The sequence below is a fragment of the Caretta caretta genome, chromosome 6 (assembly GCF_965140235.1).
Source record: "Caretta caretta isolate rCarCar2 chromosome 6, rCarCar1.hap1, whole genome shotgun sequence".
In the NCBI taxonomy this organism is placed as follows: domain Eukaryota; kingdom Metazoa; phylum Chordata; order Testudines; family Cheloniidae; genus Caretta; species Caretta caretta.
The window spans coordinates 110,057,324-110,079,529 of record NC_134211.1 but is presented as its reverse complement, the minus strand read 5'-3'; the positions used below and the strand labels follow the sequence as shown (position 1 = coordinate 110,079,529).

At 42.9% G+C, this 22,206-nt stretch overlaps 1 protein-coding gene across 1 annotated transcript in view; it reads right to left on the bottom strand.

Moving 5' to 3' along the window:
- Nucleotides 1-22,206, bottom strand: part of LOC125628853 (cytoplasmic dynein 1 heavy chain 1-like) — a 99,656-nt gene that overhangs the window by 7,496 nt on the left and 69,954 nt on the right. Inside the window, exons 55-74 of the mRNA XM_075129882.1 lie at nucleotides 20,296-20,508; nucleotides 19,993-20,120; nucleotides 19,296-19,449; nucleotides 17,912-18,058; nucleotides 17,673-17,823; nucleotides 11,537-11,790; nucleotides 11,205-11,339; nucleotides 10,999-11,093; nucleotides 10,677-10,851; nucleotides 10,056-10,131; nucleotides 8,230-8,390; nucleotides 5,380-5,491; nucleotides 4,853-4,913; nucleotides 4,651-4,774; nucleotides 4,000-4,113; nucleotides 3,460-3,630; nucleotides 2,994-3,211; nucleotides 2,699-2,802; nucleotides 2,035-2,246; nucleotides 974-1,127 (exon numbers count right to left, since the gene is read on the bottom strand). Coding sequence (XP_074985983.1) covers nucleotides 974-1,127; nucleotides 2,035-2,246; nucleotides 2,699-2,802; nucleotides 2,994-3,211; nucleotides 3,460-3,630; nucleotides 4,000-4,113; nucleotides 4,651-4,774; nucleotides 4,853-4,913; nucleotides 5,380-5,491; nucleotides 8,230-8,390; nucleotides 10,056-10,131; nucleotides 10,677-10,851; nucleotides 10,999-11,093; nucleotides 11,205-11,339; nucleotides 11,537-11,790; nucleotides 17,673-17,823; nucleotides 17,912-18,058; nucleotides 19,296-19,449; nucleotides 19,993-20,120; nucleotides 20,296-20,508 — 2,959 coding nt within the window. The remainder of the gene's footprint in view (nucleotides 1-973; nucleotides 1,128-2,034; nucleotides 2,247-2,698; nucleotides 2,803-2,993; nucleotides 3,212-3,459; nucleotides 3,631-3,999; nucleotides 4,114-4,650; nucleotides 4,775-4,852; nucleotides 4,914-5,379; nucleotides 5,492-8,229; nucleotides 8,391-10,055; nucleotides 10,132-10,676; nucleotides 10,852-10,998; nucleotides 11,094-11,204; nucleotides 11,340-11,536; nucleotides 11,791-17,672; nucleotides 17,824-17,911; nucleotides 18,059-19,295; nucleotides 19,450-19,992; nucleotides 20,121-20,295; nucleotides 20,509-22,206) is intronic.

Below are 22,206 nucleotides of genomic sequence, written 5' to 3'. Positions count from 1 at the left end.
TTTCGTGAGCTACAGCTCACTTCATCAGATGTATACCGTGGAAACTGCAGCAGACTTTCCACGGTATACATCTGATGAAGTGAGCTGTAGCTCACGAAAGCTCATGCTCAAATAAATTGGTTAGTCTCTAAGGTGCCACAAGTACTCCTTTTCTTTTTGCGAATACAGACTAACACGGCTGTTCCTCTGAAACCAATTTTAAGGAGTTACTGCACAGGTACCACCACCTTTATCCTTGGGTCACAAGGCAAAGAATATTTTATTAATTCAGTGTACAATAGTTCTGCTTAAATCGGTATCTCAACCACCAGCATATTCCACTGTATTGGTACAAAATGTCCCCTTTTCATCATACTGCCAAATGTATGAGCAGAGAAAATCAAGCCAGGGTAACTTTTGGAGTTCCTCTGATAATTCTGGTACAAGTGAGTGCTTAAAACTTAAGGTTTAGATGGAAACTGATTTACGGTCAATTAACACCAGGCTCCAACTGTTTGTTTCAAACTCAGCAAAATCTTATTTTTTGATACCAGTCTCAGTTTTAGTGCTGCCAACTCTCAATTCTTTTCCAAGTCACACAATATAGATGTCCTACTTAAATCTCCAGCTCCTGGACAGTAACATGAAAGTTTCATCTTTCATTTAAATAGTTTCTAGCTCCCACAGTTGCAGAACAAGGTTAAACACCACAATCCAAGTGAACCCCAAAGGCAAAAAACCTAGATTGACTTGAAAAAAAATAAATCAAATTTTTAAGCCAATCTCATGCTATTTGAATGCTTAGGTTGGCAATACTGCAGTTCATATATGTCACAGGACCAACCTCACCATTTTGAATTCAGAATTTTGTATTAGGCAAGAATAGTGTTTTTTCTTTCACCTGGTCAGTGCTGGAAATGAGAAGACATCAGCTGATGTAACAGGATTATTGGGAAAGCATTCTAAAAAGAGAAGCTTGTTTGAAGTAATATACCTTTCACCAATTCGTTTATAAGTGTACGCAAGTAGTTGGTCTGTTTCTTCTTGCCTTCACAAACCTGAAGCACATCGGCAAGATCCTGATGGACATTTTGAAGTAATTTGTCTCCCATTTTCACCTCTCTCTCAAAGAATCGGAACAACGGATCCTTATTTAAGCAAGAAAAAAACATGATGAGCATCTTCTGGTGGGAAAACTAACTTAGCCCTGCAACACTGAAGGGCACTAGTTGGCTGCCCAAATCCCACATACATTATCATCAGCTGTTAAGGTCTCACCGTAATGTGTTTTTTACAATGCAGTCACTTCCTCCACCCACCCCAAAGATGCAGCTGCCCCACAGATAGTAGTTTAAGGGAAGCGAAGCAAGTACTTCATTCCCTACTGACACCAACTGCAGGTGGGAACAACAGTGTGCAAGCTGCCTGCTGCAGTTTGGTCTGATTACTACAAATTCCTGTTCCTTTCTTTATCTACATCCAGAGCTCAAGTCCATAATATGATCTAAATAGAGAAGTTTAATATATAATCCACGTCTAAATCATTCAACAACCTAGAAACTGAGACTCTCCCTAAACTCTCTTGCTTGTAAAACAACCTGTCTCATACTAGCCCTCACAGCTTTATGGCTCCCTTTCATTATTAGTCTCCACTCCCAATTAGCAGAAGCCTCATTATTAGCTACCACCCATCTTTCCAGTGAGGACCGACCAGTGATACTACCTTTGAGCCAACATACACTCCTCAGTTCACTTGAGTGATCAGACATGTGATGTGTCTGATGCTGCACTTACAGCACCCCTGGCTCAGGAAGCAAGAGACTAGAAGTAAACTCTTCTAAATGATACCTTCCCAACCAAATGGAAGTGTTACTCTGTCATAATTTCTTTAACTGAATTACAGCAAAGAAAAGGAAACAATGTCTTGTTTCAAAGTCTGCTATACTACTTGGATCTAGAAAGACCTTTTTCAGGCTGCAATCTGAGTAGGATACCTCAGCCACATTTGCATAACCCCTACTCTTTTACAGACCAAAATATGTATATGGCAATCACCTTAATATTTTCCACTGTTCGTTTAAGAGGATTTAGAGTTTGTGGGATAAGATGGAACCAGTTGGAGGCTGTGGTGTGCAGTGTTTTCATCCAGGATGGATGACCATCTGAAGTTGAATCTGTTCTTGCCTTCTTCTCAGTTTCTGCATAAGCTAGATCATCCTCATCCTCTAGCATCTGCATTTTCAGCATTTTACTGATCATATCAATACCTGAACCAAAGAATAAAGGAAGCAAAGCCAAAAAAAAAAAAAAGTAAAGAAAAGTGTTGGGATATCAGTACAAGGAAAGTTTGAAAGAGGCATTAGTGGATTACATTTAACACTTCTGTGATTGCCACTTATTTAAAAATAATTCTTAAGTATATTATTAAACAAGAGTAACCTTCCTTAGGACTAGAACTAAAAGTCAGAGTCTCACTTGTGTAGTATCTTCCTGTCTACTGATGAAATTCTAAGCAAGTTACTTTAAACCTTAAGAATTCATAGACATTTATTCATTATTTTGTGGAGGCTGATATTGTTAATACACATTGAGATACACTAAATAGTAAAGTTACAAGTATCTCAAAAAGGTACTTGTGTCTCATCTATTTTGAGCATTAAAAAAAAAAGAGTGAAGTTTACATAACCTGTAAGCACACAAAGTCAAATACAAGTTTTACCCTGTGTGGTGAGAAGAACTTTTTCTGCATTGTTTGGTAAACCAAGCCAGGATGGGGTTTGTGTGTCTGGCAGCAACTCAACCCATTGGACAAATTCTTCACATCTGCAAGTGAAAGTTGTGGCAGTAAATTGAGCTAAGTTAATTATCCATAATCTCACGCATTTTAATAGGTGACCAGGAATACATTGCCTGGCTAAATACCAATGCAAAAAATACAACTTAGAGTCCAGCTTCTCAGAAGGAAAGCAGGCTACTAGGGTGAGACCAACTGAAATTTGAGGTTGAAAAAATACCTGATTCCATCTGGCATTTGAATATCCTTACGTCCATCAACCTTGCAAGCCAGTTTGAATTCACTATCAAAGCTCAAAGTGGTAAACAAACGCTCCAGGAAAGTGTTTAGCAAACGCTGATCAAATTCATTATCAATGCGACCTCCATAAATGGACTGTGCCATCAATGTCTTCAGAGCAGACCATGGAATCTTGTCAGGTGAAATGTTTTGGCGGCCCTGACAGTAAAGACAATTTAATTAGAATGTGAAGATTCCCCAAAAAATAGGGAAATCGAGTTTGGACAGTTTGTTTGATTTTGGCTTTCATTAAATAGTTTGAAATTTTGTTTTGGATATTGCTTGCTTTCAGCTAATCTCATCAGTGTTTCAGATTAATTTGCCCTTCATTGAACAGTAACCACAAGTAATCCAAATGTTACTCTGTATTTAAAAAAAGATGATGAAAGAGCAAAAAATTCTATTACCTTTGCTGTATCATCCAGCCATGTATCTATTGTGTCACAGGCAGATCTCAGATCAGATTCACCAAATTCATATTTCTTGGACCAGCCCAGGGGAGCATATCGCAAACGTTCTTGAATGATGGCATGGAACCAGGCAAGGAGGAAATATAAACGAGCACGTTCGTTTGGAGACTAGCATGGGGAAAAGAAAATGCATTATTTCTCCACAATAAAACCAAAGTGATCAGAATTTATTAAAAAAGAAACCTGGTTTGCTATAGTGCTGGTGAATGTCAAATGTTTAGTAAACACAGCATCTCCAAGTTTTAATGTATCAGATCACAAAAAGCTTAAAATATTGCTTCCTTACATGACATGCATGTTTTAGTCAGGGTAAAGTGAAAGCCTCTGAAAAGCTGGTTGCTTTACAGTAATATCAGAAGGCATAACATTAGTTTAATGTATGATAGACCAACTGAAAGCTATGAAGTTAAAAAGAAACTTTCATAAACAGTTTTCAGTTTCTGAGTTCCCATAACTATACAGAAACCATCGCCTCACCTTGCATATTCTAGAAACAGGAATACTACTGAATGTCCTCAGCATGTTCACCTTTACACCAGGAGGAGGTTCAAACACAAAGATCCGACCAGCACGTAGCAAATTCACCGGCACCTAGGACAGAAGAGCATCAACACAAGTTACACCCTGAGGAATGCTCTCTTCTATGAAGAATGTGATATTTGGAACAAGTTTGTTAACCTACACTAAGTTTTTTATTGTAACAGAGTATCCTCAGTCTTGCAATAAAATGCTGAAACTACCAGGACTATGGACTTACAACAAGAGAATCATATACTTTAACATGAATTATGTACTAAGGGCCAATTACTTTCTAATAAGAAATAGGAAAGGATGGGAAGATGTAGGCAGACTTTTCTTCCTGCGTAAGCAGGGAGACAGGATATTTACAAAGCATTTGACATTACTAGGAATAGTGTGAGCAATACCCTAGAAAGCACCAGGCAGGATTTTGGGGACATTTGTTCCTGCTCCTGCAGATGCATTCCAAAATGCACCCTTTCCCCTGTCAAACTAAGGCCATCATGGGGAATGCTGCCCTGGTTGGTAGGATTCTTGTAACAGTGGACACTGGAACAGCACTACACACCACTTGCTGTGCCAGTCGAAGCCGAACCTGGTTTCAGTTACCTTGGGATTTATCTCCATTGTAAGGAAAAGTCGGAAGCAAGCATGAGGTTGTAAGGAATGCATCTTCTTCTCTAACTGCATCAACCAACCAGGAGCCAGATGGACATTCTTTAGCATCACCCACCTACAAGAATATAATAACAGAACAGTAACTAACCTGTTATTCACAGTTCTACTACATAAAAAGAAGGAGAGAACATACCTGCCAGATTTCACTGCTGTGTTTATTGCCTTATCTGCTTGATTAAATCCTTCAGCAGAGCCTACAAGCAAAAGTTTATGGTTAGCTCTAGAAACTTAATTGGCTTAAATTATGGTTATACGAGGTGGTAAGAAATAAGACAAACATGATAACTGCCTGGAACAATTTGCTTTTTTTAAATTAGTAAATGTTAATTTCACCATGTGCACACACAAAGATGAAAACATATTTGAATCAATAATAAACATTTACAGACAGGCAAACAATAAAAATGCTGCTTGAAGACAGATTTAAGGATATTTACTTTGTATATTTTGACAAGTGATGTTGACAATTTGTGTTTATGATGATAAAGCTTTAACTTTTTGAATCCCAATGTCTGTCATTAAATAAAGTGTCTCCCCCATGATTTCCCTCCACTGAAAGTTTTAAACTGTTAAGTGTTCTTAAAAAACAATCAGTATCTGTCAAAAATTATAAAAAATGAAAATCAAGTTCTGCCAAACCTAACAATAATGTATTCTTACCTATAGCAATAGAGATAATCTGTGTGTTTTGTTCAGCTGCAAGATCTTCAACATGGCCACTGGCATCATAGCCAGGTACAGAACACATCAGTACAGGAGTATTAGGTTTCACCTACAATCCAAGACGTTTAAACAAAACATTCACAATTATCATAAGAGTAAGCCATATTGATAATTATGCATCTCCCCCAGATCTGCATGGGGAAAATAAATTCCCTTCATCCCTTATGCTACTGTAATAAACTGTTCAGCATAGCTTGTAAGTTGCGTTATATTGCAATACCGGTGAGTTGCATCATACATGCGTTTAACTTATGCAAATTCAACTATACACACTCAGCAAAAAAAAAAAGAAAAATAACAAGATACCTGTAAATAGTGTGGGCGATTCCGCCCACCATTCCACTCAATGAGCGTATGCCCCGGAGTGAGCATGAGATGGGAGACGTGAATCTGCTGGTCCCTCAGTTGGTCTCAGTTCCAGCGTGCCTCTCATAAGGTGAGCATCTCGCCGCGCTGAGAGTGATTTTAGTGTTTAAAGATACTGTACCTATTTTTCATACAACATGACCCCTTAACGCAAACCAACTACTTCATCTGGTGCTCAACTGAAGAAACAGCGATCTGTTCCAACGCTGGAGGAAAAACTGGCTGTGTTGCACTTATTGAGAGATGATATGTTGGTCTCCAACGTGGCGCGTAAATATGGCCGCAACGAATCTAGCATCTGTGCCATCAAGATTCGAGAGAGAGAAATTTGTCAAGCCGTGGCATCAAATGCTCCGATAACTTCTAACGTGACGAGCCAGGTGCGTGATAAGACTTTAGTGAAGACTGAAAAAGCATTAAACTTATGGCTGAAAGACATGAACTGTAAATGTGTGCCTATCGATGGCAACACGTTGCGAGAAAAGGCTCTTAGCCTCTATGCACTGTTCAAACCTCCCTCTGAAGAGGGACAGCCTTCTGATGAGAAGGAATTCAAAGCCAGCCAAGGTTGGCTTAACAGTTTTAGGAACCGCTTCAACCTCAAAAATGTGCAGACTACTGGTGAAGCTGCATTTGCCAATGAAGAGGCAGCAAAAGCCTACCCCAAACAATTAAAGAAAATCATAGAAGAAAACGGCTACCTTCCAGAACAAGTTTTTAATGCTGACAAGACTGGGCTCGTCTGGAAAAAAATGCCCAACCGCACTTACACTTTGAAATCAGAAAGACAAGCCCCTGGCTTCAAAGCAGCTAAAGACAGTGTGACTGTGTTGTTTTGTGGCAATGCAGCTGGGCATTTAATAAAGCCGGGCTTGCTCTACAGAGCTGCAAATCCCCATGCCCTAAAAGGCAAGAACAAAAATCTCCTGTCCGTGTTCTGGAAAATCAAATAAAAATAAAAATCAAATAAAAAAGAAAGGCTTGGGTGACGGCAGCATTATTTCTGGATTGGTTCCACAAGTGTTTTATTCCAGAGGTCAAGCGGTACCTCGAAGAGAAAGGACTTGACTTTAAAGTGTTGCTGATCGTAGACAATGCTCCTGGCCACCCTGCGGCACTCTGGTTTGCACATAATGACGTTGAAATCGTCTTTCTCCCCCCCCAATACCACCTCCATTCTTCAAACTCTCGACCTAGGCGTGATTCACTGTTTCAAGGCCACATACACGAGGCTTACGTTCTCATGGATACGTAGCACTATGGATGCTGATCCCAATTTTAATGTGATGGAGTGTTGGAAGTCCTTCAACATTGCTGATTGCATAACTTATATTAAACAGGCAGTGGATGCAATCAAGCCTGAAACAGTCAATGCATATTGGCGAAACCTATGGAAAGACTGTGTGAATGATTTTAGGGGTTTCCTGACCATTGACAAAGAAGTGGAACTCATTGTTCATGTGGCCAGGCAAGTGGGTGGTGATGGCTTCGTCGACATCCTTGAGGAAGAAATTGAAGAATTAATTGAGAGCCATAGAGAAACACTGACTAACGAAGAGTTAGAAGAACTGATAAAATCATCTACAGAAGACGAAGATGATGACGATGAACAGGAAGAGCCAGCAAGTTGGAATCCTCATAATTTGCTGAAGTGTTCCAAGCAGCGAAACACTTGAATGATTTAATTTCTGAATACGATCCCTCTATGGAACGAAGCCTCAAAATCACACGTGGTATTACGGACGATTTGAGACCATATTAAGAAATGTTTGAGTGGCTCAAGAGACAACAGCGACAGTTGCCAATCACCATGTTTTTCAAGGAAAAACAACCAGCAGTAGATGAGCCTACACAATCAACTTCTTCAGCTGAACCAGAGCCAACCACTTCGTCTTCGACTTGCTCTCCGTCACCCAAGCTCTCTGTCACCTCCGTCTCCTGGATCGACATCAAGCCCTGACAACCCCCTGTATTAACCCCCCCTGCAATTACCCCCTGTAATTAAAAATACAGTACTGTAAAATTATATTTTGCATATGTACTCTTTATTCTATACTGTCCATTACTGTATACATTATACATTTACACATATTACTGTACAGGGTTGTATACACAAAACCATGTACAGTATACTGTACTTTATGGACGATTTAAGGGATTTTCAAGGGTAATTTTGAATATACGTGATTTTTGCCTTACGAGCTGACTTTAGAACCTAACCCCTGCATAAGATGCAACTCCACTGTAGTTTTAGCTAAAAAGGATCCTAGGAATACTGTTCTCTCAGTGCTGAAGCCTATAACGGACACCCATCACCACAAATTGAGGCAGAGCAGTCTGATGGGCCACCACCAACAGAAATGTATGCCCTCAATACGATGACATATTTTAAAGAAAAGTATTTTCATTCCTATAATTTACCTCAGTATCTACAATGTGTGTCAGATCTAATGGCTTCTCCATAATAGACATAAAGGATTCACCAAGATTTGCTGAAACAAAGGCAAGTGCCATGGCCAGCAGACGATCTGGACGGAATGCCTGGATCAAGAGTAAACGATGAATGGCCTGCCCAATAGGTGCTAAAATGAGAAAAGAAGACAGTGTGTGTTATTGTTCCTGATGCTTAACAGGTCATAACTCAACATTTTGATCTTTCCTTCCCAATTCTTGAACGGTGTTAATCAAATAATGGAGAAGAAAGAAAAGACTTAGCAAAACAACTACAGCTTTTAAAGACTGAGATACAAGCTGCTAAATGCAGTGCTCTAGATTGAAATTCACATAATGGTAATTGCTGTTAATCAATCTGACAACCAAAACAACCTTCTTAGGACAGAGTTAATCTTAAACTGACCTAGGCATATTTATCAATGTGACCATTAGGCTTACACACAGTACTCTTTTCAGGTTGTGAGCTCTAGTTCTAGTACAACAGTACCCTAATTTGATTAGGGCCTTTGGATGCTTCCGCAATGAGTTCATATACAGAATCTAAAGCCTATACAAGTGTTGTCATGAAGTCTCTAGGGATTTCAGAAAAAACAACAACAACAACCCCAAAAAACACGCTTTCCTGCAGCATCTGCAACTAAAGTGTTGCAATATTGTGTAATACATAACACATGAAGAAGGCTAGACTATTAAGGCAAATAACTAAGCTGTTGTTTGTAACAGAAAACTTTTAGCTTGACAGTATCCCTTGTTAAGATTTTGTCCAGATCTACGGACTGTTTACCTATCATTTGAAACCTATATGCTCCAGTGATAAAAGCACCATGGGAAACTAGTGTTTATCTTATGCAAATTCTGATCCCATAGCCAAAGAGTTTTACAGCAGCTACTAAGAGTGAGCTTAAAATCCTCCCTTTAGAAAAAAAATGTTGGTTAGTAACAATTTATAGCAATTAGACAGCTGTGTCAAAGAAATGCTCATGATAAATAGCCTATTTCAAACAAATTTTGCATGCAAGTGCTGTCCCATGTGATCTTACAGATGGGAAAGATTAAGCAAAAGAGTGGCAGTTTTCTTTTAAGTTTTCACCAATCCAGAGCTTTAGTTTCTTTCTAGCCACCTATAAATATCTACACTTCGCATGAACTGTCTTAGTTTCAGTTAATACAGAAGTTGAGGCGGGGGCGGGGGGGGGGGGGGTGGCAGGGTGGGGGGAGAGGTAGCAATAGTTCTAGTAAGAGACCAGGCAAGGTCAGGAAACTTGTAACAAGAGAGCCTTTTACAGAGTACTGTTACAGAGCACTGAGTTAGACCAGGCTGGCAATGACAAAAAGGCACAGATGCCAATTCAACAGTCTGTGTACAGTGGACTGTAGGATAGTTTGTTCCTGTTGTGGGACACCACACTGACTATACTGGAACCAATTTTAACAGTGTTTTGAAGACACTATTTGAATGTGCCTCTTTTATTTACATTTGCAAGGAAACTGCACTCATGTAAACATTCTGATACCAAGTAACTGACACCTTTTTGTGGTCAGTCTGAGGGGGATATTAAGACAATGCCCCATCCTGGGGCAAAGACCCCATGGTAGGGTAGAGCCAGGGACAGGCTGCACAGTCATTACTCATGCTGCAATTGTTTTGTGGATTGAAAACTTCCATTTTCAGACCTATCATATGTGCAGTTTTCATAAGTGCTAAGTTCTAAGACTTTAATGAAGGTCTATTCTATTCAAGACTTAAACTGGTAACAAGGCAATTGCCAGGGTAAGAGTGCAACTGATCTTACTTGCAGGTTTTTCTTCAGACCAAATGTATGGCACAGTCTGCTCTGGTGAACTGCTCTCCAACCAGATACAGAATTGCTGTATTGAAAGAAATATTAATTATGAAGCATTGTACATGACACTTAGGATTCCATTCCAGCTGTAAGATCTTTGATACGGGGACTTTCTATACACTTATCGATACAGAGCCTACCATTATAAGGTCTTGATACTGACGGGGGTGTTTACTGCAGCAAAAACCCCAACCAAAACTAAAAACATATACTGCATTTTACTGAAGATACTGGATAGTCGGCTTGAGTAAAATAAAACCCAATGCTTGAAACTATATACTAGTTTCTACAGAGAGGGGGAGACTGATCCACGGGGTTATGGCACTAGCTTGGGAAAACCCAGCTTAGAATCCCTGCTCAAAGTCTTCCTGTGTAAACTTGGCAAGCCACTTAGTCTGTGGCTCAGTTCCCAATTGTAAAATGGGAACAGTACTTCCATACCTCATAGGGGTGTTGTGAGGTTAGCTACACGGTGAGGCACTCATATTATAGCAATGGGGGCCATGCAAGTACCCAACATAGGTCTAACCTAAATTTAGTGCAGTGACAGTGCTTAACCAGGATACTTGCCTCATCAGCTTGAACCTTAGAAACCAGGTCCTTAAACTCAGGAAGGCAGCTCAATCTCATCATAGCTTCCATTTGTTCAGTTGTAAGTCCACTGATCTTTGGGAGAGATGCTGTGCTGAGTACAATTTCTTTTCCTCTTAAGAAATGTTGGAATTCTGCATCATATGTAGGCTCCCTTAAATTAAAAGTAGAGTAGATTTTAGCCAAGTATCTGTCTTCAGCTGAAGTAGTGGTTAACTTTAAGGCACCAAACACAAAGCTTTCATGTATGTACATGGAAAAACTGAGATGCATCTCAAAAAGCAAAGATTCAAATATTTACCCAATTGTGCCTTTAAGTTTAATTCTGGCCAACAGCATAGCAAAGGTTATGTGATCCTGATGTAGCATGCCACGAGCTACTCTATTGAAAGCCACCTAGCGAAACAAAATGTAACAGCTTAGTTGTATTATAAAGAGTCTTAATCAGATTTCCACAGGACAAGACCCTTTGCTAAGTACAATGTCAATGAAAATTCTATACTGAACCTGGAAGAGGTCTTTTGTGATGATTGAGAGACGCTGGGTATGGTCTGTAATTCCCTTCAAATTTGGGTTCTCGTACAAGACATTATGATAGATATCCAAGAAAAATTGGAGAGAATACTGGTATAAGAAGTGTATCTAAAGAGTAAAAAAAAAAAAAAGAGTTTAGAACTTAACGGCCCTACTGTTTGTTAAACGCTGAGGTTATTGCAATTCGTGACGTATTTCTGTAGTCATAACGGGAATTTAAACAGTACAGCATAACTTTGGAAAAATGTTAGAGTACTGAATATTTCTGGTGAGAAAAAGGGATTAAATTTGATTCTTTATCTAACCTGTTTCAGTGACTCCATTGTGAAGTAGATACTACTGCATGCTGTAGAAAGTGGCAGATACTGCTGAGATACAGTCTCCACCTCTTGCATGACAATATCAGTCTCTTCTACTTTTCTGGTGACCTCTGCTGCTTCCTTCTTTAGGTTCTCCAAAGTAGTTATGATTGTGTCATCATCTAAAATACGTCCCTTCACTTCATTGAGAGCTTGTAGCAGAGATTTTTCTAAATGCCGCAAACGCAGCTGGAATTCACCTTAAGTAAAACAAATTGAGATCTGCGATCACATGCATTGCATATAACCTATAGAAACATTTTATTCTATGCAGCTTGTCATATCTCCTATATGCTATGAAAGAGGAGTTACTCACCTTGTGCAGTAATGATGGTTCTTCAAGATGTGTGTCCCTATGGGTGCATCACTTTAGGAGTCTGTGTGCCCCTACACCTCTAATCGGAGATTTTTGGTAGCAGTGTCCTGTTGAGCCCGCTTATGTGCTCTCCCTCCTTCGTGGTCTGCCTCAATGCTCTTTAACACTGCACAGGCAAACCCCCCTCATTTCCTTCTCTACCACAGAGCCCTATAAAGAACTCCGAAGTAGAGGGGAGGAGGGCGAGTTATGGAGCACCCATAGGGACACACATCTCAAAGAACCCATTGTTACTGCACAAGGTGAGTAACTTCCTCTTCTTCTTTGAGTAGCATCCCTATGAGTGCTTCACTGTAGGTGACTCCCGAGCAGTACCCAACACTGGAGGCTGGGACTTCGGAGTGGAGTCTTTTACTACAGAGAGTATTGTGGAGACAAAGATGGTGTCAGCAGCCAAATCTTCAGTGATCACAAAATGTTCATAATGTTCTCAGTATGGGCAGAGGCCCAAGTCGTTGCTCTATGGATTGCTGAGACAGGGGTATTCCTACGGAATGTGACTAAGGTAGAAACTGATCTCGTGGAGTGCGTATGTACTCTGAGTGGGAGCAAGTTGCAGCCTTGATAAGTGATTAATTCAACTAGAGACCCATTTGGATAGTTTTTGAGGCGGTATCACAGAGCTTTTGGATCTTTCTGTGGACAAAAGGAAGAGTTTAGGGGATTTCCTGAAGTCCCTAGTCCTGTCCAAGTAGAATGCTAATGTCCTTCTAATATCTAGCATGTGCACAATTGTCTCTCAGTTGTCACAATGTGGTTTTGGGAAAAAAACAGGGAGATAGATCTGTTGATTCATATGGAAAGTGCAGAAAAAGTAGGGAGAAACTTGGGATATGGCCTTAGAGTTACTTTGTCTTTAAAAAAAAAAAAAAGGGCTGTGAATGATGGATGTGCCATCAGGGCCGCTATTTCTCCTATATGCCTAGCTGAGGTGATGGCAATTAGAAATGCTGTCTTCATGGACAGGTGTAAGAGAGAACAAGTTGCCCTGGACTCAGAGGGAGGTCTAGTCAAAGCCCTGAGAACAAGGTTAAAGTTCCAGGCTAGAGCGGGTGGTGTCATATGGGGGAAGAGATTCCAAATGCCCTTAAAGAATCTATGCATTAGTGGGTGAGCAAACACCAAGTGGGAAGCTGTTTTTGCCACAAGATGTACCTTAAGGGAGCTAAGTGAGAGTTTAAAATGTAGTGCAAAATCAGAGGGAGGAAAGATGAAGTTGGGTCTGTGTATTTGGAATGACACAAACTTGGAGTCATTTCCATTTTGTAGATAAGTATGTCGAGTGGTCAACTTGTGGTTGTGTTGCAACATGTCTTTCAGTTTGTCAGAGCATTCCGCCTCTCAGCCTTGGTACTAAGAAGGACCCAAGCTTGGAGGCAGAAGACCTGCAGGTTGGGGTGAAGCCCATTGTTTTGAGAGAGTGGGTGAGGAATGGGCTGAAGAGAAACAGGAGGGCATATTGCCATCTGTGTCAGGTAAGGGAGCCAGACTTGTCATGGTCAAGAGGGGCAATCAGAAGAACTCTCACTTTGTTTTGTTGAATTTTCAACAGAATCTTGGATAGAGTAGGAAACTGGGAAAATACATAAAGTGGGCCCTGTCCCATGGGAAGATGAGGGCAACTGCCAGTGAATGTTTCCCCAGGCCGGCCCTGGAGCAGTAACAAGGACCTTTCTTGTTCTGTTAAGTAGCAAAGAGATCCATAGGCAGGGTTCCCCAAAGGGTGGCTATATCTTGAAGCACCTCTGAATTCAGTACACACTCATTGTCGTGAGAAAATTCCAACTGAGACTGTTGGTTGTCACGTTCTGTATCCCTGGTAGATAGACAGCTGAGATGAGCACATTGTGATGGGTGCATCAGTTCCAAAGTTTGAGTGCTGTCTTGTAGAGGCGAGGGAGATCTGGCAGCTCCTTGATGGTTTATACAAAACATACAGGTCACATTAAGTCCATCATGAACTTTGTGTGTTGTTTTTGATGAAAGGCTGAGAGTGTGCACAGGCACTCCTGACAGCCCTTAGCCCCAAAAGAGTGATATGGAAGGTCATTTCTGTGGAAGGCCATTTGTTCTGCACCTCATTGTTGTACAGGTGAGCTCCACAGTGTATTAGGGAGAAGTGTCCCAGGTTGGTGACTGTGGGTAGTGAGAGGAGTACGCTTGCTTGTACTGCAGCAGGTTGGTGCTGATAAAGTCCAGTCACTGTACCAGGGCTAGTATGCCACTACAATGGAGAATACCCTGTGTGGAGCAGTCTGTACTGATAATGATCCTGCCCCAAAGGTAAGCAGTAGGAAATCTCCTGTACGACGGTTGTATTGAGATATGGAAGTAGGCACCCTGTAGGTTCAGGGCTAGAAATCAATCTCTTTGCTCTAGAGCTGATCCTAACTGCTGTGAAGTAGGTGAGAGGCGTGACAGGTGTATAGATGGCAGCTGATGCTGTAAGGTATCATTGTTCAGGCCCTTGACCAGCTCATCAAAAGTGCTTATAAGAGGCAGTTTGAGAGGTCACGGACTGGGGTGCAGACTGCTCCCACTTTTGGGCCCTGGGCCTCTTATACTGTGGCTCATTACAGCACTGAGATGGTGGGTATTGAGAAGATTGTGACCTGTGGTGTGGTATATCTTCTCTTCTGTCCCACAGTGTAGATTCCTAAGGAGAGTAACATGGTCCGAGAATCCTTCAGGATGTGGAGACAAAATCTGTCTTCTCCGCAAAGAGTTGGGCCCTTCAAACTGGAAGTCTGTAGCTCTTTGGGCAATCTTGAGAGGTGTAGCCAACAAAAAAACCAAACAAACCACAACCTGCCTCAACACCACTGTCATGGAGACTGGGCAGGCAGCTGTAACAGCTACATCCAGTGGTGTCTCTAGGACCAGTCTGCCTATTAACTGACTGTCTCTAAGAATGGTCTGAATCTGTTCTTTTTGTGTTTCCAGTAATGTTCCAGAAACAGACTGGGTTTCCCATAAGTAATAAAATTGTATTTGCCCATGACAGTTTGGTAATTTATGACTCTAAACAGTAATGTTGTTGATGAATAGGCCATCTTGCCAAGCCTGATCGGATGGAATTGACTTGGCATTATGTTGCTTGCTTCGTGCATTAACAACATCCACTATGATGGAGTTGGGTTGCAGATGTTGAAAACAAAGTCTGCCTCTTTGGGTAGAGATGTAGGGTTGTTTTTGTTTACACTCGGTTGCAGGTCGGTGCGATGGAGGCTGGTGTCTGCCAGATGACTTTGGTAGGATCTAGAATGGCCTCATTAATTGGGAGGACAATTCTAGATGAGAAGGTGGTGTGCAGAATTTCCACCAACTTGTGATGTGTATCTGCCACCTCCTGTAGGGGAATCTGCAGTTCGTCTGCCACCCTCTTGGTAAGATCCAGAACGTTCTTAAAATCTTCACCTAGTGATGAGGGTTGGGCAGCACAGCTTCATCTCGGAGAGATGAGAAGTGTGCTGGAGGGGTAGCTGCCTATTTGGGTTCTTTTTTCCTGTTCTGAAAAAGCTTTCTCCTGCCCTGGCTCAGGTGCTATGGACAGCCAGGTTGTAGCAAACCATCTGGTGGACTCTCCCTGAGAGACAACAGAGACGGTCGCAACATGTGTGTGTACATAGCCAAAGAGTTATAATATGGCCTTGGCGGGGGAGAGGGAGGAAGGTGGGCATGGGCGGTGGGCTTACCTCAGGGGGCCCGTACCTCGATTGTAGGTTGGTGTGATGGGATTGGGGAGGACCCTTGTAGTGTGATGGTGGGCCACGACGAGGGGCCAGGGAATGATCTCCTCCTGGCCAGTGTCAGATTCGCCAGTGGGTAAGGGTGCAGCTGACTAGGGTATTGGCAGTATACAGCCCGGTGCCAAGAGTGATTCTGAGTGCTGGGATGTGCTCGATACCGGGGTCCTGGCACCAACTGATGGGGATTGTGGTTCTTTCCCAATCATCAGGTCTCCAGGGTACCAGAGCTTAGGCAGTACCATGGGTTCATTTGGTACCACAGAGGAGTGTCCGTGGTACGTTGTCAGTATCGATAGTTGGGCAGAGCATTCCCTAAATGAGAGTTTTGTTGTGCCACTATTTTAGAGATGGTACGGTAATTGTCTCTCCCTGGGTACCAGGCCACAGGTCTCCAGAGTATCAGAGCACATGTGTTACCATGGGCTCACGTGGTACCACAGAGGAGTGTCTGTAGTGTGCTGTCACTATGGATGGTTGGGAAGGTGCAGAACACTTCCTAGATGGGAGTTTTGTTGTACCTGGTACCAAAGGGTTTCTCTGTTCCGCTCTTGTAGAGATAAAAAGAAAAGGAGTACTTATGGCACCTTAGAGACTAACATATTTATTTGAGCATAAGCTTTCGTGAGCTACAGCTCACTTCATCGGATGCATACGGTAATTGTCCCCTCTCCTTAGGGGGTGGTACCCTTGCCTGAGAGCCTGACTGTGGAAGCCCCTGGAGTGGGGACAGTGCCAGAGCAGAGCTCAGAGCAGGGCAGAGCTTACAGCAGGAGACCCCTTCTCAGGTTCCTGCTTCAGAGCTGTGATGCCGAGGGTGCCCTCCTGCAGCAGAGCTCACAGCAGGAGGTCCCTCTGCTGGTATCTCCTACTGAGGTGGCAGCTCTGGGGAGCCCCACTGGCTGGCCAGCTACTCGGAACCATGTGTTGGGATCAGTGCCAAGATGGCTGCACTGGGGAACCCCTCTGGCTGGCCAGTTGCTCAGAGGAGTCCTTTTTACCAGCCTTTCCAGGGGGAGTCTGCTGGTGGCTTTGTCTTTCTTTCTTCTCTCTCTTCTTCTCCTCTCCTCTTCACGACTCAACCCCTTTTGAAGTGAAGGCTCTGGGGATGATCCGGGGTCAGCACCCACCGGAGTCCCCTGCAGACTGAAGTGTTTTCTCCACAGGGAGGAATTTTAACTTCAGCTCGCAGCTCCTATGAGGCTGCCATTTTAGATGTGGCAGGTAAAGCACTTCTGTGAAGGTCTCCCAGGCACAGTGAGTGTCTGGCCATTACAGGAACTGACTCCTGGCAGGAGAGGCATGGCTTGGAGCAGAGAGAGCCAGGCAAGCCCCTGGGCATGGGGTTGTCATCCTCTAGCAGAGAAGAATGCAGAAGAACGTCTTTACTTTTTTCTTTTTTTTTAAACTGGAAAAAAAATTGAATCTACTAGATGCCTGGGGGTGGGGGGGAGGAATGCCCCCAGACAGGGCAGGAAAGTGAATTTCTTTTCCTTTCTCTCTCTCTCTCTTTTTTTTTTAAACCCAAAGGAATAAAATAAAATAAAGAAACACTAGCCTAACTACTTTTAAGGAGAAGAAAGATAACAAAACAAACACTACTTATGCTAATGACACAGATGAGGAAGGGACAACTGCTCATTCCCTCAGAGGCCAAAGGCAGTAGAGAAGGAAGTGAGGGGGGTTCCCCCCCTTGCAGTGCTAAATAGCAGGGAGGGAGAGCACATGCCCGGGCTCTACCAAAAATCTCTGATTAGAGGTGCTGGGCACACAGACACCTAAAGTGATGCACCCAAAGGGACACTACTCGAAGAAGAACAGAACGTTCCAAAATATCACATTCCTCAACTATGAAAAGAATAGCTGTATATTAGTAAGAGAGTGACAGTCAAGTTTATTCTCCTCTAATTCTCTGACTAATTATGACTCATTTTTATAGTTTGATTTTTCAGAAACATACCTTGAAGTTTAAGGAGGTCAGAACGTTTTTCATCAACATCTGGTCTTTCAGCTTTCAGGACCTCATTCAGACACTGGCTCTGTAAACTACTGCGAGTTACTGTGAAATTGACAAATGTAACCCGAGAGCAGAGATCCGGGGGAAACTCAACCTATCAAAATAAATATCAGGATCATTTTGTTGGCTTAATACATGTTCTGCCCTGCTGAAAGCTAAACAAATTTGTACGAGTTCCTTACGGTTGGATCTCTGGTGGAGAGGAAGATGACAAAGGATGGTGACAAGTCAATATCTTGGTCTCCCAGGGTAATAAGCACTCGACCTCCAGTTCTCCGGACTTCACGATTCAGCACAGGATTCAGAACTGGGTCATAGCTCTCCACATCCTAAACAGCAATACAATTGAGAGTAATGAAGAGAACGGTAGCTAAATGGACCTGTGCTGGAACAAGCTTGAATAAAGTTTGATCTGGATCACATATTTTCCCCGGCTTGGGAAAAGCTCTAGTAGTAATCCACATGAAGTTTTGGTCATGTGCGTAACTGCTGATAGTCCAATGTTATTCCCCATACAATAAGCTATACACAGTTTAATTTTTACTATCAAATGCTATTCAGACATTTTGGATGATGGATTACATACCTAAGTAATAAGAAAAGGAGTACTTGTGGCACCTTAGAGACTAACCAATTTATTTGAGCATAAGCTTTCGTGAGCTACAGCTCACTTCATCGGATGCATACTCAAGTAATGTTTCAGTTTGGCTTTCTTAATGTTGCTGTTTTCTTGTGTAGATATCAGATTATAAGTAGCACCAAGAGGCCGCAATCAGAAGTGATGCTCCCATTGCTCCAAATATTAGACCTAAATCCTGCCTCAAACAGCTCACAATTTAAGAGCACAGGCAATAAGAGGGTGATGGAGACCAACACCTTTGGAAAGTAAATTAACCTGTGCCTCAGTTTTACCCATCTGTGCTATAGGGATAATATATCCTTATTTCTTAAGGTGTTGTGAGGTGCTTGGATACTACAAGAATGGGTACCATCTCTAGACAGATGTACTTTTATACATTTGCCTTATTTTTTGTATTTTCATCAAGCCAATTTGGCTTCTCCCATCTGCTCCAATCTAGCTATTTCAACACTGACTATTTACTGTAGACATCCATAGAAGTGAGTTTTAAGATTTTTTTTAAAAAACAGGAGCATTATAGATCAGTGTAGGGACTGTTCTACGCAGGAGGGATGGTGAGTGAAGAGTCACTGAAGGGGAGTGGACAAGCAGACTGGATAGTCAAATCACTGGTGAAGCGGAAGGGGCACAATAGGTGACAAATTATTAAGTAGCAAGGGGCACAGCTGAGAAAGGCCTTTAAATTTGACCTTGATATGGTAGGAGAGGGGGAGCAATGTAGTTAGAACAACAGGTAAGGGAGATGATCTTTGCTGCATTTTGATCCATTGTCTACACAAGGACCTTCATTTATTTAATTCCTGAAAAGCACAGAATTACCAGAGTAGCAATAAAACTAAGCCCCAGCAAGTGAAGATTTCAAGTGTACTTCCTGGGAAATGTAACCACAATTTTTTTTTTCTAATTTATGTAAACAAGAGACTAACCTGGACGAGTAGAGGGTTACCAAATCTCAATGCACTTTCCAAGTTCTTTCTGAAAGCATCATCCAAAAAGCTAGTACGAGTGATCTTATGGTGCTTGTATTCATTCATAATGAACTCTGTGGCTTGTCCAGAAGGATCAATGATCAGTGGATACCTACGTTAGTGAAAAAATATTTCCATTGTATGACTGATTTAAGGCTTCTGATACAAGGCATTTAGTCCACTCAGGTTGAGTTAATATTCTAAATCTTTTTTGGAGAATGTGGGCTCATGAAATGGAATATGGAGGATCACTGTCATTGTTTGGAGAAGATAACAGTTAATGATCTAATTAGATACAACTATCAAAAGGATACTTTAAGGTTTCAGTCAATACAGACTGACTAACAGCTTCAGTTTGAGCTAAGTTGGTATAATAGTGAAGTACACTAAAAATGCAAGTTGTTTTGCTTATAAACACAATGGAAAGAGATTATTAAGACTTGAATTTAATTTGCTATCATGGGTACTATGTAGATGCCGGACAGCGCTCAAAATCTCTCAAAGCATTTATATTCAGTTTGATGATAAAGTTTCAATCAAGTTTTCCTTTTGATAGGTGTGTGTAAATTCCATTGACTTCAGTGGGAGTTCTGTGCACCGATCCATTGTTAAGTTTATCCCCATACATTCTGTACTTATTGTACAAATGAAGTACCTATTAAACTGCTTAAGCATGATAGCGTTTTCTGTGCACAGGTCATCTGCAGGTAGAGAACTTGCTTGCCAGTGAAGACGCTCATCTGCATTGGAAAGGTATTCTGTCCTTGCAATGTCTGTACGGAACTGTAGAGTAAAACATTATTATTATTTGCCCAAAGAGAGCCCAAAGTTTGATCAAATTTGATCTTTATCTTTTGTGAAAACCTTGTGATTTCTCATTTATGAAGCAGTAATTCATTACAATATATGTTAACACGTGTGGTAGTCATGACATTAGTAATTGTGGATCAATCTTTACCTGGATATTTGCTTGCTGCAAGTGATGGGACCATGTAGTGAACAGGTTCTGTCGCATCTGCTGGTCAAAGTAACCAGCATAAGCAATAAAAGCCCCTGAAAGCAAACAGTCTCCTGCAATAGCAGACATCTGGTTCTTGAAGGTTTCACTTGTCTTCTCCCATCTTTCACGTTCGGCAGACAGACTTTTCAAGAGAGCTGTGCTACGGTTTACCTAGAAATTAAGGAATGGTCAATATAATATATATCTTTATTCAAAATGAAGGCTCCCATAATTATCGCATTTGCAACCTATATGGAGAAACAAGTTTGCCCAATACACCAGACTTTGGACCCAAATTTTCAGAATTACGTATGTCCAGAAAACAACTATGAGTGCATATACAACTCCGGAAGTTTGGTTGTTAGTATTCTTGGGCTGTGAATTTTACAGTTCTGGTAGTGGAAAGGGACAGAAGGGTTGCAAGCATTTTGGAGAACAGGATTAGAATTCAAAATGATCTTGACAAATTGGAGAATTGATCTGAATTCAACAAGTGAAATTCAGGAAGGGGGAAGGAGAAAAAAATCAAATGCAAAACAACTGCAGAACAGGCTAGGACAACTGGCTAGGACAGGGGTGGCCAACCTGAGCCTGAGAAGGAGCCAGAATTTACCAATGTACATTGCCAAAGAGCCACAGTAATACATCAGCAGGCCCCCGGCCCCCATGAGCTCTCCCCTCACCCCCCGCTCCCAGTGCCTCCTGCCCACTGGCAGTCCTGTGGATCAGCGCCTCCCCAATCAGCTGTTTTGTGGCATGCAGGAGGCTCTGGGGGAGAGGGGGAAGGAGTGAGGGCACGGCAGGCTCAGAGGAGGGGGTGGGAATGGGTGGAGTGGGGGCAGGGCCTGTGGCGGAGCCAGGGGTTAAGCAGTGAGCACCCCCTGACACACTGGAAATTTGGCGCCTGTAGCTCTAGGCTGGAGTTGGTGCCTATACAAGGAGCCGCATATTAACTTCTGAAGAGCCATATGGGGCTCCGCAGCTACAAGTTGGCCACCCCTGGGCTAGGATCTAGCTCAGAGGTGGGCAAACTATGGCCTGCGGGCCACATCTGGCCCACGGGACTGTCCTGCCCGGCCCCCGAGCTCGTGGACGGAGAGGCTACCTCGGCTTCTCCCCTGCTGTTCCCACTCCCCCACAGCCACGCCGCCAGTGCTCTGGGCGGCGGGGTTGCACGCTCCTCCAGGGCAGCATATCTGGCTCCAGCTGGGTGGCGCAGCTGCCAGACATATTGCTCTGAGCAGCATGGTAAGGGTGCCAGGGCTCGGGGCCAGGGGATAAGGGGCAGGGGTTCCCGGGGGGCAGTCAGGGGACAGGGAGTAGCGGGTGGTTGGATAAGTGTGGGAGTCCCGGGGGGCCTATCAGGGGGCGGAGGTATGGATAGGGGTTGGGGCAGTCAGAGGACAGGGAGCGGGGGCGGGGTTGGATGGGGTGAGATCCTGTGGGGGCGGTTAGGGGGCAGGGGTGTGGATAGGGGGCGGGGCAGTCAGGAGACAGGGGGGTTGGATAGGGGGTGGGGTCTCGGGGGGGCAGTTAGGGGCGGGGGGGTCCCGGGAGGGGGCGGTCAGGGGACAAGGAGCAGGGGGGTTGGATGTGTAGGGGATTCTGAGGGGGGCAGTCAGGGAGCAGGAAGTGGAAGGGGGTTGGATGGGGGCAGGGGCCAGGCTGTTTGGGGAGGCACAGCCTTCCCTACCCAGCCCTCCATACAGTTTTGCAACCCCGATGTGGCCCTTGGGCCAAAAAGTTTGCCCATCCCGATCTAGCTGGCTAGGCTGAAGAGGATCTGGGGGTTATAGTGGATCACAAACTGAGTCTGAGTGAACAATGTGATGGAGCTGCAAAAACGGCTACTATTCTGGAACGTATTAA